The sequence below is a fragment of a genome, unplaced genomic scaffold (genome assembly GCF_019419815.1).
Source record: "Pyrus x bretschneideri cultivar Hongxiangsu unplaced genomic scaffold, Pyrus_bretschneideri_v1 Contig78, whole genome shotgun sequence".
Classification (NCBI taxonomy): domain Eukaryota; kingdom Viridiplantae; phylum Streptophyta; class Magnoliopsida; order Rosales; family Rosaceae; genus Pyrus; species Pyrus x bretschneideri.
The window spans coordinates 1100493-1115150 of NW_025999818.1; the positions used below are offsets into that span (position 1 = coordinate 1100493).

Below are 14658 nucleotides of genomic sequence, written 5' to 3' on the forward strand. Positions count from 1 at the left end.
AGGAACCGGATAGTACTAATAATACGAACCTAGTTGTTTGGTGCATAATGTGTAAAATAACCACCGGATAAAACAATCCGGTCCCACAATTTTAATACACTCTACACCCGCTTAGTTATCCTCTCCTATACGCTGGTATAATTTAGTCAGGCGTTCGCTTTTCTCTAACCCTCTCTGCTTCTGCGCATCGCGACCAAGTTGTTGCCGCTCTTTTTCCCTCCGTCCATCCTAACTGCCAGCAGAGGCTCCAGTGACGGAGGAGCCCAATAAGGAAGGATAACTAGCTAGGCAGACGAAACTCAGAACTCCATAAGAGAGGAAGTCTGTACAGCCAACACCTAATATTAAAACCGTCGCTCAGCCTCCATACTTTCAGTTACTTTAATTTGTGATTTTAGATCCCGATTTCTTCATTTTCTCCATTTTTAGCTTCTGGGTTTTCTACTTTCAGGCACTTTAATTCGCGATTTCATATCGATTCTTCATTATCTCCATTTTTTGCTTCTGGGTTTTCAATTATGGTGCTCAAATCGAGATTTCTGATTCAATTTTTGCATCTAGAGCGCTGCAGTTGAAGAACTCGGCAGCGAGAGGGAAGCTGATCAAGATCAGGGCTTCGTACAAGCTCTTCAAGGCAAGCAAGATGGAGAAATGTGCACAAACAAAATCAAAAAGACCTCATTTGTGGATTATTCTGTCAATTTATTTTCCCTTTTATTCATTTTATTAACAATTTTTTTCTTAAAACTAATATGGAAATTGTTTTTGATAAAAAATGATAACAGTACGATTTATATAGTACAATACCGAACACAGTATTAAAGAGTTGATCTTTAGTCCAATACTGCACCAAACGCCTGACTAATTTAGTCAGTCCTATCCGGTGACTATTTATCCTATCCGATTGAAATAGTCAGTATAGTCTAAACTGCCAAACGAGCTCAAAGTTCACTTCTTTTTTTTCTCTCTCCTCCCCTCTTACTCCAAATCTCTCTCCTCCCCTCTCATTTTACTTGTTTCTCTATCCTCCTCTCTCCTCCATTCCACTCACTTGATTCTTTATTCTTTTTCTCTCCTCCTTCTCGCTATCTCCTTTGACCATTTTCTCATTTTTCTCTCTCCTCCTGTCATCTATTTCTTTCTTTCCTCTTTCTCCCTTTCATTCGACCTCTCTCTTTAGATCTTTTTGTCCAGTTTAACTTTTAAGATTTAAAATAATTTTAAATCTCATACCAAACAAATATTTGAGTCTTAAAAAAAATTGTTTTCAAAATATATTTTTAAGAAATGTTTTGAGAAACGATGATATTATTTTAATAGATACCAAACAGACCCTAAAACGATTTGGGCTTGGAATTGATCCCAAATAACATAAACCAGTTTGGGCTTGGCCCCATGCATATTGATGAACCGAACTTCCCTTTTTACCCTCATGCCTCTCCTACCTTTCCCTCTCCGCCGGTCTGGAGGGAATTGCTCTGCAGACCTCAGAAAATTCTTATTCGTACCCACCATTTCCATGCTCCCACTGCACCTGAGGTCTCTCTCAACCATGAGCAAGCGACAAAGACCCATCGATTCTCCTCCATCGACCCCCCAAACTCCGCAAACCCACAACTCCAAAAGACCCAAATTACCCCTCGTACCCACCACCAAGTGGGTCCCACTCAACCTCACCCAATCGGAGCTCTCCCTTCCCCTCACCTTCCCCACCGGCCAAACCTTCCGGTGGCGGCAGACTGGCCCTCTCCAGTACACCGGCGTCGTCGGGTGCCACCTTGTCTCCCTCAAGCACCTCCCGAACGGCGATGTTTCTTACTGCCTACACAGCACCACCTCCTCCGAGCGCGGCGGCGCGGAGACGGCCCTGCTCGATTTTCTCAATATGGGTATATCTCTGGCGAGAATGTGGGAGGTTTTCTCGGCGTCGGATTCGCGGTTCGCCGAGCTCGCTGGGTATTTGGGCGGGGCTAGAGTGCTGCGGCAAGACCCGGTTGAATGTTTGGTTCAGTTTCTTTGTTCGTCGAATAACAACATTCAGAGGATTACAAAAATGGTGGATTTTGTGTCGTCGTTGGGGAACCATTTGGGGTCTGTTGGTGGTTTTGAGTTCCATGAATTTCCATCTTTGGAGCGCTTGTCGATGGTGTCAGAGAAAGAGTTCAGAGAAGCTGGCTTTGGCTATAGGTCTGTCATTAATAATCACTTTATATATATGTATATTGTTTGCTTAACCGTAGCGTGGAAGCACTAACTAATTAGTAAGTTCGTACGGCGCTAACCATTTGTTTGGGTCCGCGCCGCGGTTTGATCTTATCTCGTGTTTTGAGTTGTTCACTAGTATTCAAAGATCATCGTTGCAAAACTTCACCGATCTCGGAAATCATTTAGCCATTTGATTATTACCTTAAACATTTAGAGTTTGTGTCTGTCTATTTTTCTGTTCACAATTAGATACTTTGTAGGGATGTTTTTCAATCATGAACTAAAAATTGATGGGTTCAGATCATGGGAATTATTGTGGAATGGTTCAGAATGTGTGGTTAATGTCGTGGTTAGTGCTTGAGTGTCTACTTTGTTTGTGTGTGTGTGTAATATATATAGGGTTTGTTGGGTTGTAAAGTTTACAACATTGAGATCTGGTTTGTTGGGTTGGTTTGTATGGGCAGGGCCAAGTACATTACTGGCACTGTAAAAGCTTTGCAGTTAAAACCTGGTGGAGGTGCAGGGTGGCTTTTGTCTCTGCGTAAAATGGAGCTTGAGGGGGTGATTGAAGCTCTTTCGACTTTGCCTGGAGTTGGTCCCAAGGTGGCGGCATGTATAGCTCTATTCTCGCTCGACCAACACCATGCCATTCCTGTTGATACACATGTGTGGCAGGTATGCTCTTACTGCTCAAATTTCTATTTCACAAGTCACAAATGCATTATGTGCTGCTATTAAATTTTGTTCATAGCTTCTTGGTGTGTTGTTGATTGGAATTGTAGCGTATGTGCATTGTTTATAAAATCCATGAAGTGCTGATGTTTCAATGATTTTTGGATGAGGAAGATTGCTACAAGATACCTCATACCTGAGCTAGCAGGTGCTCGTCTGACACCTAAGCTCTGTGTCCGTGTGGCGGAGGCATTTGTGAGTAAATACGGGAAATATGCAGGATGGGCTCAAACTGTGCTTTTTATTGCTGAACTACCTTCACAAAAGGACCTTCTACCAGCTCATTTTACGAGTGCAAAAGAGAGTAAAGCTACCAAGAAAAAGGATCGTGAATCGCACACTGTCGTGGATACTTCAACTGTTGATTAGTGACTTGACAATTGGAATCTGGACGTTTAAGTTAAAACCTTATAGTTAGATGATTTCATCACTTTTATTATGCGGCAAGGCGTCTAATTGTTAAATACTGCAGTACTGAAGCTCAGTGTGCAAGACGATTTTCTCCAACATAATGAACTCCTTGCAAATCAGAACTCTGTAAGATGAATGAACGTGGGTTACGCGCTGCCTATTGGAAGGCCAGGTTCACATTGCATTCTATGAATTTTTCCGTCACCTATTTCTTTCAAAGCTCATCCGCTCATTCTCATTCCGGTGCACGTTGGTCTTTCCTCTGCATCATCACTGCTTGTATTTCTTCCTTGTTAAGGTACATTTCTAGGCGGTCATATTATTGGATTTCAGTAGATTACAAATTGATGTTTGTTCAAACATTATTTGCATCTCAATCAAGAATCAAGAAGTGTATTTAATTTATGAAGTTGTTTGGACATAGATTCAATTATATATATATATATATTTCTTTTCATTTTTTATTTGTTACCTTAGATATCGTTGTTTCGTTTATGTGAACGGAGATTGAAGTTGGCTACTAACATTATTTGACAAAAACTTGAACGAGAAGCTTAGAACCCTCCAAACTTTATTTCAAATATAATACGATGACACCTCATATCCTTTAGGTAATACTCTACACTTGTGGAGAGTTGTATAAGCAATTTATACCTGTATGTAACAGATGACCGAAAACTATACTTGCATCACGTGCATTGTGCATCGACCAACAGAGTTTTGCTGATGCCTGGGCATGGATCGCCAAACCTGTTCTTCGATAGAAGGATAGAACATCTCCTCTTACCAATGCAAACCTGAAATATTAAACCATCATAAGAAACATGCACGATTAGTTCTTTCGATTTTGGGGCAACAAAATGGAGCTCTGAGACTGCTGTAAAACGGTAAGTGATGCTTCACCTGCTCTACAATTGCTGTAGAAATAGATGAGTGGCAGCTTCCGGTGGAATAATTTTGACAATCACCAGAAGGGTTGCCAAAGCTTGCGAACAAGACCTTGGAGATGTTCCTCTTGGGAGGACAACTGAGCTGAACTTTTGGCCTTCTGTCGCGGTACTTTCTAGTGTTGTTTTGGTTGTGAGTTTTCAGACCTAACCATTTGACTACTGGGGGTAAATGTGTCTCGGACACATGCCCGCATACTTGTGCTACTGAAATTTTGTCCAGTGAAACTTTGAGGGGGTCGCCGTTTTCTTCTTCCAGGAGAACTAATAGATTGCTGGTAGGCTTGAGGAAGGCTCGGGGTACATGGTACCTGAGTAAACGCTTGTGCTTACAAAATATCATCGTAATAACAAATTTACAGGGTTGGTATGAACTCTTACCATGTCTGGGAAGGTTTGCCTTCCGGGGTTTGGAACGAGACCCAATATCGACCGATACTTTGTCCATTGACGAAAGCTTCACCCTTTCCCATGGAACCGAGATTTAATGCAATAGGATCATTTCCTGCTGGTGCATCAAAATGAGTCTGCCAACAGAGACAATGACTTAGAAACAGCCAACGTAACGAAATCAAGATACATTTTTCGTTAACCAATAGTCATACCTTAAACCATTTGAGTCGTTGATTAGCGGTGCTTCCCAACTTATTCCATTGAACTTTACTTGATCCGGCATCTGTGTAGATTTCTAACTTCTCTCCAGACAGCCCAACCTGATAGCCCCATGAGTTTTTGCTCAAATCTCTCTCTTGAATCAGTACTTTACGTAATCCGCCCACTCTACGCTCTAGATATGCTCCCGAATCCTTCAAATAAAACGTAAATTTGACATAAATTGCATGCAGATAACTTGATTGTGACTTGGATTGTGTGTTTCTTTGCTGCAATTATGGTATATATGCAACGGAGAAACAGAAATTGGAAAAAGTGAGACTGAAAAATACCGGTAATCCGACCATTGCGCTAAGAAATGAGAGGGAGTTCACCCCTTTGTTAAGAGTAACAGTCTGCTCCAAGGAAAAACTTTCATTCCTGTGCCTTCCATGTGCAGATCCTAAACAATAACAAAGCATTTCGAAGTATGTAAAGTTGGTGATCAATAAGGCAATCGAACAACAAATCTGAGAGATGTGTGGGGATAGGAAGCAAGATATAGTGAGATGCAAAACTTACCTACAAATACTCCGTTTACAAGCGCGTGCAAGACATGTCCTCGTGATTGAACAACTAATTTAGATTCATTATTTGAATCTTGCTTAAGGCTGCATTTGGACAATCAATCGAAAGGATGTCAGTAAATGATACAGTTAAATTCATCAAATCCTCCGTCTGGTTGATGTTTTACCTGATAGTGTACCAAAGGTAATCAGATTCGTCTTTTGTTGTGAACAATTGCTCTGGCAATGTGTTTGCTCGCGACACAGTGTTGTCAAAATTAGGAATAGCTTCCTTGTACTCTTCCCATCGCTCTGTTGAATCAAACTTTTGGGTTACCTGCCATGATCTAGTAGACTGTTGTGCGTTTACCTGTCGAAGGAGACTTTTCAGTGGTCGAAAAATATGTCTGAAATATCTTAACTAATTGTTGATGGATGTGAACTTACCTTTGCAGTGTTGAAGGCTACAGTTTTGCAGTCTGGCAGGATACTGATTGACTTTCGAGGCAACTGATACGGAGAATTTTGAAAGACAACACTCGCATCTTTAGGTCCCTTGTTCACTAAGAAAGCAGCACATTCTCCAGACTTAACTTGGAATACATAGGCCTATTGAGAAAGATCGAAGCCCTGTTATTCTTATCGCACTCAATCACGGAGAAAGAAATGAAGAAAATGCTGAGAAGTTCTCGTCAATGTTCTTACATCTTGCAGTTCACCCAAAGAGACATTGGTTTGGTCTCCAGAGAGCAGAGAATTGGAGGCTAGCTTTACCGCAGCGTGCAGTTCCTTCAGATGACCCCATTTCGGTTGCCTTACTGAACCTGCAGAACTCAACACGTAAACAGTTAAAATGACAATATGAAAACAGAACACACTCAAATGAAAACGAGTTGTAGAAATCGGAATTCACTTTCTATAAAACACTAACGAAATCGATTCATGAAATCCTACATTCAGAATCTTACCATACTCATCAAGAGGAGCTTCATCATAGTAGCTAGTGATCACAAATGCAGAAGCTGATCTTCCGAAATTGGTTCCTCCATGATACTGGATCAAAACCGCGTTGTCAGCAGAAAACATCATGTTTGATTCAATTCAGTTTTATTAGTTTGATAATTATATCTTGTCAAGATGAACATACCATATAATAATTTACATAGCTTCCTCTGAATTTTGCAATAAACAGTGCAACTTGATACGCGATATCTTCAGCCGATCTTAGTAATGGTTTGTCACCATATACTTGGTATCTTCAAAATCAAGAACAAAATCTTGGCATTAGTTAAAAGCTCGTTTGATAACCATTTCGTTCGATAAAGAAATGGAAAAGAAACTTTCTGTTTAGAGTGTGAAGACGTACTGGCTTGTCCAATTCTCTGTCCATAGTGCTGGCTTATTGGGAGAATTAGGACCAGTAAAGGTTTCTCCACACTTCATTCCATTGCATGTGTTGATCTGCAGATTTCGGGATTTAACTTGTCAAAGACTTAGAATAAAACCGACCTTATACGACAACATAACATGCCAAACTGCCTGACAAACTTCGCAAGCGCATGTGAATGGAAAGTAACTAAACTAACCACGGGATCTGGAGCATCATCTTGTTTGCACATAACCCAGGGCACACCAGTTTGAAGCCCGACCGCCATTGCTGCAGCCCAACGAACATAAGAGGTCCCCTTTCATGAAAAGCTGGTTCTATCATTTTGTACTCGTTCTCAATCTACATATACGTATGCAATACACTGTCAATTTATAGGGTACATTTAATTTTTCTTGCGACTTCCAAGCAAAAATAAACCTGAGCATGCAATGATCCAAATTTGCAGTATGACAATAGAAACATAAACGAATATTGCAATTTATAAGTTTGTGTTATGGAGTATGGGCTTTTTACCTGTGACAATATAATTGGTCCACCTTGTGAAGCGTACAATTTTTCTGATTTCATCATGGTGACTATTCTGGTTGTCCATTTTTCCATTTCAATCTGCCATTAACAAAATGATAACGGATTTCAATGGATTCGAACATGCGACATCTCATTTACAACTAGAAAGAAATACCAGTCCCGAACACATGGTTAAACCCCTTAAAATGTAAGTTATCTACCTTGAATGGTTCATTATCTGATCGATAGACAATGCCAGGAATATCCCTTAACCAAATTGGTAGACCCCTGCAGCATTCCCACCATAACATTAACATGGTAGTAGTATCTAATTGCGTAACATGCTAAACAATCTAACACGTTATGTTGCCAATTGTTCGTCCGCACTATTAGTCAGATTAAATGTTTATTAATATAAGGGTGTTCTGATGCTATAACATGCTAGATAAACGACAAAATATCATTACCCGTATGTCCATTCACTCTCGATGAAAGGTCCGATTCTAAGGGTGACATAAAGGCCTTGGTTTTGGACTTCCTTAATAAAGCTTATTATATCATTTCTTCCACTGAAATCAAACTGCAAAACAAAGACTAACCAGAATCAGAACCATTATTAGTGACTGAGTTAGCAGTGTAATTAAATTAAATTAAAATTAGAATAAGGGAGGGAAGTAAATTCTGACTTTTCCTTGTTGGCGTTCATGAAGGTTCCAAAACACGTATGTTTGTATCACATCTATTCCTCCTTCCTTGGCCTTGGCTATCAAAGATGGCCACATCTGAAAAGGACATGAAATTTGAAAATAAATAACACTTCTGAATGTAAAATTAATGAATAATAAACAATACATAATCATATTGTAAAAACGACATTGAAGAATTGGATTCCGATTACAGAATGCACTTTCAGTCCTTTGTTTACTTAATCTATCAAAATGCACGTTGAGTCTACACGAATTTAGGAATCCAACTCTTCATTTTGAAAGAATTAGACTCCCTTTACCAATTACGCCCTCATTCGGTTCTTATCAGAGCACGAGCACTACAACCACTCCCAACCATTCTCCCTCTCCATCTCCCTTCTCCCTCACCACTGCGCCACCTGCGCCATCAATAACATGGCCAGGCCACAAAACATTTGCAACTCAAATCCGTCAAATCGCCTCACCCCCACTACCTCACATGACCGTCAACTCACTTCGCCCAAAACCCACAAATTGATTCCATAACACCAAAACCTAAGAAAGAAATAGGGCAGACGAATTTCTGGCTTCTGTGGAGGCGACTGGTCAGGGAGACAGCTGGGCTTTGTGGTGGCGGTTGCTGGGTTCCGGGATTTAAAAGTTATTACTTTGGATTAAATTTCAAGGATTGGAATTATGTGCCTTGATGAATTTCGTGAAAAGGATCTCCCACTTCTGGGTTTTATTGCTGGGTGCTGTCGAAGAATTCTTCTCTCTTTAAACAAACAAATTCACATTTTTTTAAAGTTTTTATATTAGCACTGCATAAAATATTGCGCATAAAATATTGAATGTATGCCATATTAAAATTTAATATTAAATAATTGATTTACCCTATTATGTAATGGCAATTTTGATCTTATTAGGTTAAAAAAAATAAAAAATCTATAAATACACCCCAAATCACTTTTAACGTATTATTTATCTTCTTCAACTATCAAAATCCCTCTGACTCTCCATTGTTGAATAAAATCCTAACTAATGAAACTATAAACATATTGATTGAGAAAAATTATTTTTGACGAATGAAATACGAAATCGATGTTTCGGAAGCTTCACATGAGGTAAGACTTCATATTTTGTATTGTTTTAGTGATTTTGACGACATCGATAATTATTTAATCTTGCTTTTGCTGCGTTATTCAAGCTTCTATGTTCGTATTCATCTTTTAGGGATCACAGGGATTACATGAAGAATTAAACACCTAAAATTACCACAAAATATTAAAACATACGACATAAGTTTTAATGGTGGAATTAAAAACAACCCACGTATGTTTTAAATCCTAGGCGGCATCTTTTGTCAAAATTCCAATCGGCATTTTTTGTCCAAATTAAAACCTTTGTAAGATTTGAGAAATGTGGGATGTATAGAAAATATAGGGTACATGTAGAAAATGTAAGGTGTATATTGAGAATGTGAGGTGTGAGAGTATTAGAAGGAAGTATGCGGGGTGTATTAAGATAGTTTTTCATTGAAAAAGAAAATATGGGATGTATTAAGTATATATGATTTATTCAATAATTTGTGGGGTGTATGGACATGAACACAGAAATTCAACACGACACGATACGATGATACATAAAATTAACAAGAATAATTTTTGTATAATCATAAGGAAATACAACACGACACCGAAATACAAGGAGTACTACTGTGTCCATGCTTGGTAGATTATTTGTTAAAGTTTTTACCAGACTTGGAAAATAATTTTTAAAAGGAACGATTTGAACGCATGAAAATTCACATAAACCCCATGATTATTACTTTGCGTAGAAATTTGAGGCAATTACATTAAATCAGGCAATTGGAATCAATATCATACATAATATCATGCAATTGGAAAAAAGAGGAATGTTATCTGCCTTCGATTAACAAATTAAATTATATAATTAATGCAAAATTTTAATTTTTCTCCTTAAAAATAAGATTATGTAATTTAATTTATTAATTAAATACACGTATCAAGTAATAATTAAAAAAATATAAATAAAAAATGCATATGGAGAAAATAGCTAACGTCCTTTTTGAAAAATAGTATGACCTTAATTGAAGTCGTTGACTATAAACACATGGTAACGATACAACGACACCTACTAAATCACTTAACTATTTCTTTGATGATAAAAAGATATAAATAAAAAAAATTACTTCATGAATCCCTAGTACAAATTTAATAGTCACTCGATATTACAATTTGATGGTATTCTTCTTTATTTAGAAGTGACATGTTTTAGATTCGAATCTCATGAATGCCGAATTCGATGCTAAATTAGATTGGCTATTGTATGACTTAGCTAAACTCTCCCTCCACTTAAGATAAAAATGTATGGATGTACTAAAAAAAAAGGGATTTTTTAGCAATTGTTTACCATTTTAACACAGATTTCTCACAAACATAAGTAGATGCAATTTTCTCCGCAATAATATATATTTTCTTGGAAGAAAATCCTTTTCTTTTTTCTAACTCAAAGTTTTCTCAATTAAAGAAAGAAATGAAATACCCATTTTTTTAGCCTTGACAAAAATTTCTTTTGGCTTTTTATCAAAAATATAAAATGAATCTTTTTGCTTTTTTATATTATAGGGACTCTTCTTGGCTTGAATAAAAAGTATTTGAAAAAATGTAGAAAAAGAAAAGGAAAAAACAAATTTAAAACGAGAGGATGCAGCTCTATATACTTGCCTACCTAACACGATGAGAACTGAACAAGCTAAAAGCCCAGAATTTGTATTGTAATAAAACTTTGAAATAAAATTAAACAAAAGAATTATTGACAAGAATGCAATACAGTTTACCTCAGGAGCGCTTCTTGGATAATGAATTGAACCCGAAAACAGAACTTTACGTTCGCCATTGATGATCAATGATCTTCCATCGTACGTAACGTCGCCAGCATCAGAGTTGCAGGCAAAGCTCATTAACAACAATGCAAAACTGCAGAGAAGAAGCCTCACCATCTCCATATAAAATTCCACAGCCTCAAATTTGTTTTTTGTTGCTAAGACTTAAAATTCTGTCACAAAAAAAGGAAAAGCGTTCAAAGATTTCGGGCAGAAACTTATTGTGTTGCTATGATTCTATGAGTAAATGATATGAACATTGATCCATACAAAAAATAAGAAGAAAAAAAAGAGAAAACTCGGGGTCCTTATCTCTTCAACGAACAAAGGGGAGATTTTCTAATATGCTCTCGGAAAACTTCGGAGTATAAATAACCGGAGCGTAGTAGAACTTTGTCGAAAATATACAAATTACTTATATGAGGGTTTCGGACCAAAATAAAGAAAAGGTAAATTAGGGTTTCGTTGGTGCAGCCTACCCTAACTGCAATCTGCTATGATATCAGAGGTTTGGACCCTTTCACTGGCTTCTATAAACTTTTTGAGAGCCTTCAAACATATCCTCTTTGATTTCCTACTACTTATATATATATTCTGTGTCTAGGCCTTGGATTATAATCACCTTTTTGGCTTGGAAACTAATTCAAATCCATTAACAAACCTACAATTTGGGGTTTGTTTTATGGTGTGGGAATCAAGAACGAGCGATTTATTTAGTTGTAAATCAATTAGGATATGCAAGGTGAATACATATTTTATAAGATGGCAATATTAACTGCACCAATTAATTAAACAAAATATATTCAAACATATATATATATATATATACATGAATATAAAAATTATTGTGTTCTTGTCATACTAGTAACGTAAGATGCTTAAATTGTCCAATGCAGAATTTGGACAAACATTCATGTTGATTCTTGTTTGAATGTGTGGTTCAGATTTACAGTTTAACAACATAAATATGATAACAAAACATTACTTTGCATAGCTATAGTATGAGATTAAGAGTGTGAGAAGGCTAATTGAATGGCTCATTAATTTGCTAGAAAAGGTGTAACAAGTGGTTAGCTGCAGCACGCTAACTTGGTTTTGTATTGGTGAGATTGGTGGTTTTATCAGTGTGACACACAAATAACATGTACGTATTCTACCATAACAGATTCTATCACTAAAATTACGTGGACTTTGGTCAATATATATTGCCTTAATTTAGGGGATGTGTAAAATGGACAAATATATTTGAGAATACACTAATTAGAACATGTATACGAAATTGCTCCTGATTAAAGGGGGAAATCAGATAACCTATGTATGACATTTCTTGCCCTTCCAATAGTCAATGTGGGCAAATAAAAAAGGATCACAACTAATTGAAGAAGAAATTCTTAAAGTTATCGGAAACACAAGTTACGAAGTGAATTATTGTACAGTACACTAAAACAAATACACGCGTTATAATTTGAGTGACGACATTCCAAGTACGTTGCTTGAATTGAAGATGAAGTTTTGCAGTTCTATGCAAGGAAATGTTTGCATCTTACACCACGGCAACATGCTTGTTTTAAGGGACAAAAACGTCAAGCATCCTCAAATATAACCACCAACTTAATTAAATTTGGTTCTTTGAAGCAAACTAAGAACAAAATAACCAAAAGGGTTTCCAAAATCTTTGAGATAAGATATCCAAGCCTTTCATGAGCAGCATGCACATGTAATATTCAGTTAGTATATATCTCACATGTGACCTGTGTAATCGCTAGGGTTGGATGCATCCTGCAAGCTAGTCAGTTGTAACAGTTCCACATATACTTTTGTTATTGATACACCATGTCTATAGAGATACCAAGGCTTCACGTTATAATTCATATATATCTCTTCACTGTTTCTAGCTAGTTAGATTAAACCACAACTTCAATCTATATAGCCCTCGGGAAAAAGACACATAAAGTCAGTAGAGAAATTGGTCGAAATGACGACCGTAAATGCTCCTAAAATTAAAATCACTAGGTGAAAGAAAATGAGCATAAGTTCAAATTCTTATGTAACTAAAGAAAAAACGTATATAGGCGACCCAGCAGGTACAAGATGCTTTTGTAGCATGCATACTTAACAAGAACAAAATAAATAAAAAAGTATAAATTAATGTAGTAATATCGTTTACATTGGGAAAAAAAAAAGATAGTCGACAAATCGGTCGAAATGGCGCCCATAAACGTGCCTTAGATCAAGTGGGATGACATGAAAGGAAATGAGCATAAGTTAAGTTCGAATTCTTATCTAACAGAATGAAAAAGGGCTCATAGCCGACTGAGGCATGAGATCCTTTTATGCCGTGTATACAGTATCTTAACAGGAATGAGATGAGAAAACTTATGAATAGGAGACGAAAAGAAAGAATCAGCCTAGTTGATCTTATTCGACTATATATGTATTAAATTAATGAAATACAAAGGGAAATTCACACCTTTTCCAATGTGTGTTAGTAAACACAAGATAAATTAAGAATTGAGGGTATGTTTACTTAACAAAAATGGGAGAATGATAGAATCAAAGAGCTTTGAAATAAAGGAAATTTAAAAAGACAACCGGATCAATTAGCCGCTAGTTGATATGGTTCCTTATTTTCATACATTACATATTACAAGTGAAAACTCAAATTTTTTTTCTTTCAAGTTCACGTGTGTGAGTAAATATAGAGAAGAGTTCAGATGTGAAATGATACTCATACCCATACTTCTGTAAATCGAAGGACCTCAATAATATTTGGCAAAAATTACCTCGAGAATAAAAAATAAATTTAATTCCTGTTCCAATTAAGCAGCTCAAAAATTGTTTCAATACTCATATTTAAATAAACTTAAGAAACTCATAGTCAGAATAATTTCAGTTTTTACTCGCAATAATAATCATGCCATTAGATGAAAGTGAGGGGAGAACAAACCAATTAAAACTTCAGAATAATTTCAATTTCAGTTTCTATTCGCCATAATAGTACTCGTATTTTAATAAAAATAAGAAACTTATAATCGAATTGACTTAATATGACGACCTGAGAACTGTGCTCGAAATTTAATTATCTAAGTAATAAGTCTCACAAAAGTTACATTTTAAGTAGACAAGAGACAAACTTGTGACCATCAAGTGAATGCATCAACCAAAATCATAAAAGTATCAAAATCGTCCACAAGGTGGTTGAATAGGCCCACAAATATCTCCTTGAATTCTTGCAAAAATTATGGAAATTCAGCATCAACCTTTGATTGTGATGGTCAAATATACCAACTTCCCTTGAGAACAAGTCTTGCAAGGGTTATCATTTGATATAACAATATGTCTGCTCAATAATGAATGCCCATTAGAGCTGTTAATCAAGGCCGGTCCAGAGATTTTTAAGGGCTGGAACGAAGCCAAAAAATGTGCCCTCACTTCATATAAAAAATTATTTTTTTTTACATGTAAGACATTGATACAATTATATTTAGAAAAACAGTTCAAACTCAGTAATTTAAAACACACAAAAAAACTAATTTATTTTGTATCGAGAGAAGGAAACGAAAAAATTTCAGGTGTACAAGTAGATAGATTATGAGTTTTGTCTTCCATCTGAACTTTTAAAGTGTTTTTATATAAATCTTGAGGTGTTTTTTCTTATTTGCTAACCTCGTCAATATATGACTAAAAATAATGATATTTTCAAGTCTTTAGGGATATG

At 36.6% G+C, this 14658-nt stretch overlaps 2 protein-coding genes across 2 annotated transcripts; one reads left to right on the top strand and one right to left on the bottom strand.

Moving 5' to 3' along the window:
- The first annotated feature begins 1424 nt into the window (after nucleotides 1-1424).
- On the top strand, nucleotides 1425-3753 carry LOC103965525 (N-glycosylase/DNA lyase OGG1). Its single transcript, XM_009378596.3, has 3 exons — nucleotides 1425-2187; nucleotides 2670-2880; nucleotides 3052-3753. Exons 1-3 carry the CDS (start codon nucleotides 1433-1435, stop codon nucleotides 3304-3306), a joined length of 1221 nt encoding a protein of 406 aa, XP_009376871.3. The 5' UTR covers nucleotides 1425-1432; the 3' UTR covers nucleotides 3307-3753.
- A 146-nt stretch (nucleotides 3754-3899) lies between these two features.
- LOC103965526 (beta-galactosidase 16) lies at nucleotides 3900-11123 on the bottom strand. Its single transcript, XM_009378597.3, is given in 19 exon segments — nucleotides 3900-4145; nucleotides 4252-4606; nucleotides 4677-4822; nucleotides 4901-5101; nucleotides 5240-5349; nucleotides 5469-5557; nucleotides 5641-5822; nucleotides 5900-6061; nucleotides 6158-6276; nucleotides 6421-6505; nucleotides 6600-6708; nucleotides 6819-6913; nucleotides 7039-7133; nucleotides 7136-7181; nucleotides 7356-7448; nucleotides 7571-7637; nucleotides 7817-7929; nucleotides 8036-8131; nucleotides 10896-11123. Coding segments are annotated over 19 exon segments (2439 nt in total). The 5' UTR covers nucleotides 11064-11123; the 3' UTR covers nucleotides 3900-4037.
- Between the last annotated feature and the right edge of the window lie 3535 nt (nucleotides 11124-14658).

Coding starts and splice junctions, on each gene's coding strand:
- LOC103965525 (XM_009378596.3), top strand. CDS start 1,433: ATGCCTCTCCTACCTTTCCCTCTCCGCCGGTCTGGAGGGAATTGCTCT. Junction 2,188..2,669: donor GAAGCTGGCTTTGGCTATAG/GTCTGTCATTAA, acceptor TTGTATGGGCAG/GGCCAAGTACATTACTGGCA. Junction 2,881..3,051: donor TTGATACACATGTGTGGCAG/GTATGCTCTTAC, acceptor TGGATGAGGAAG/ATTGCTACAAGATACCTCAT.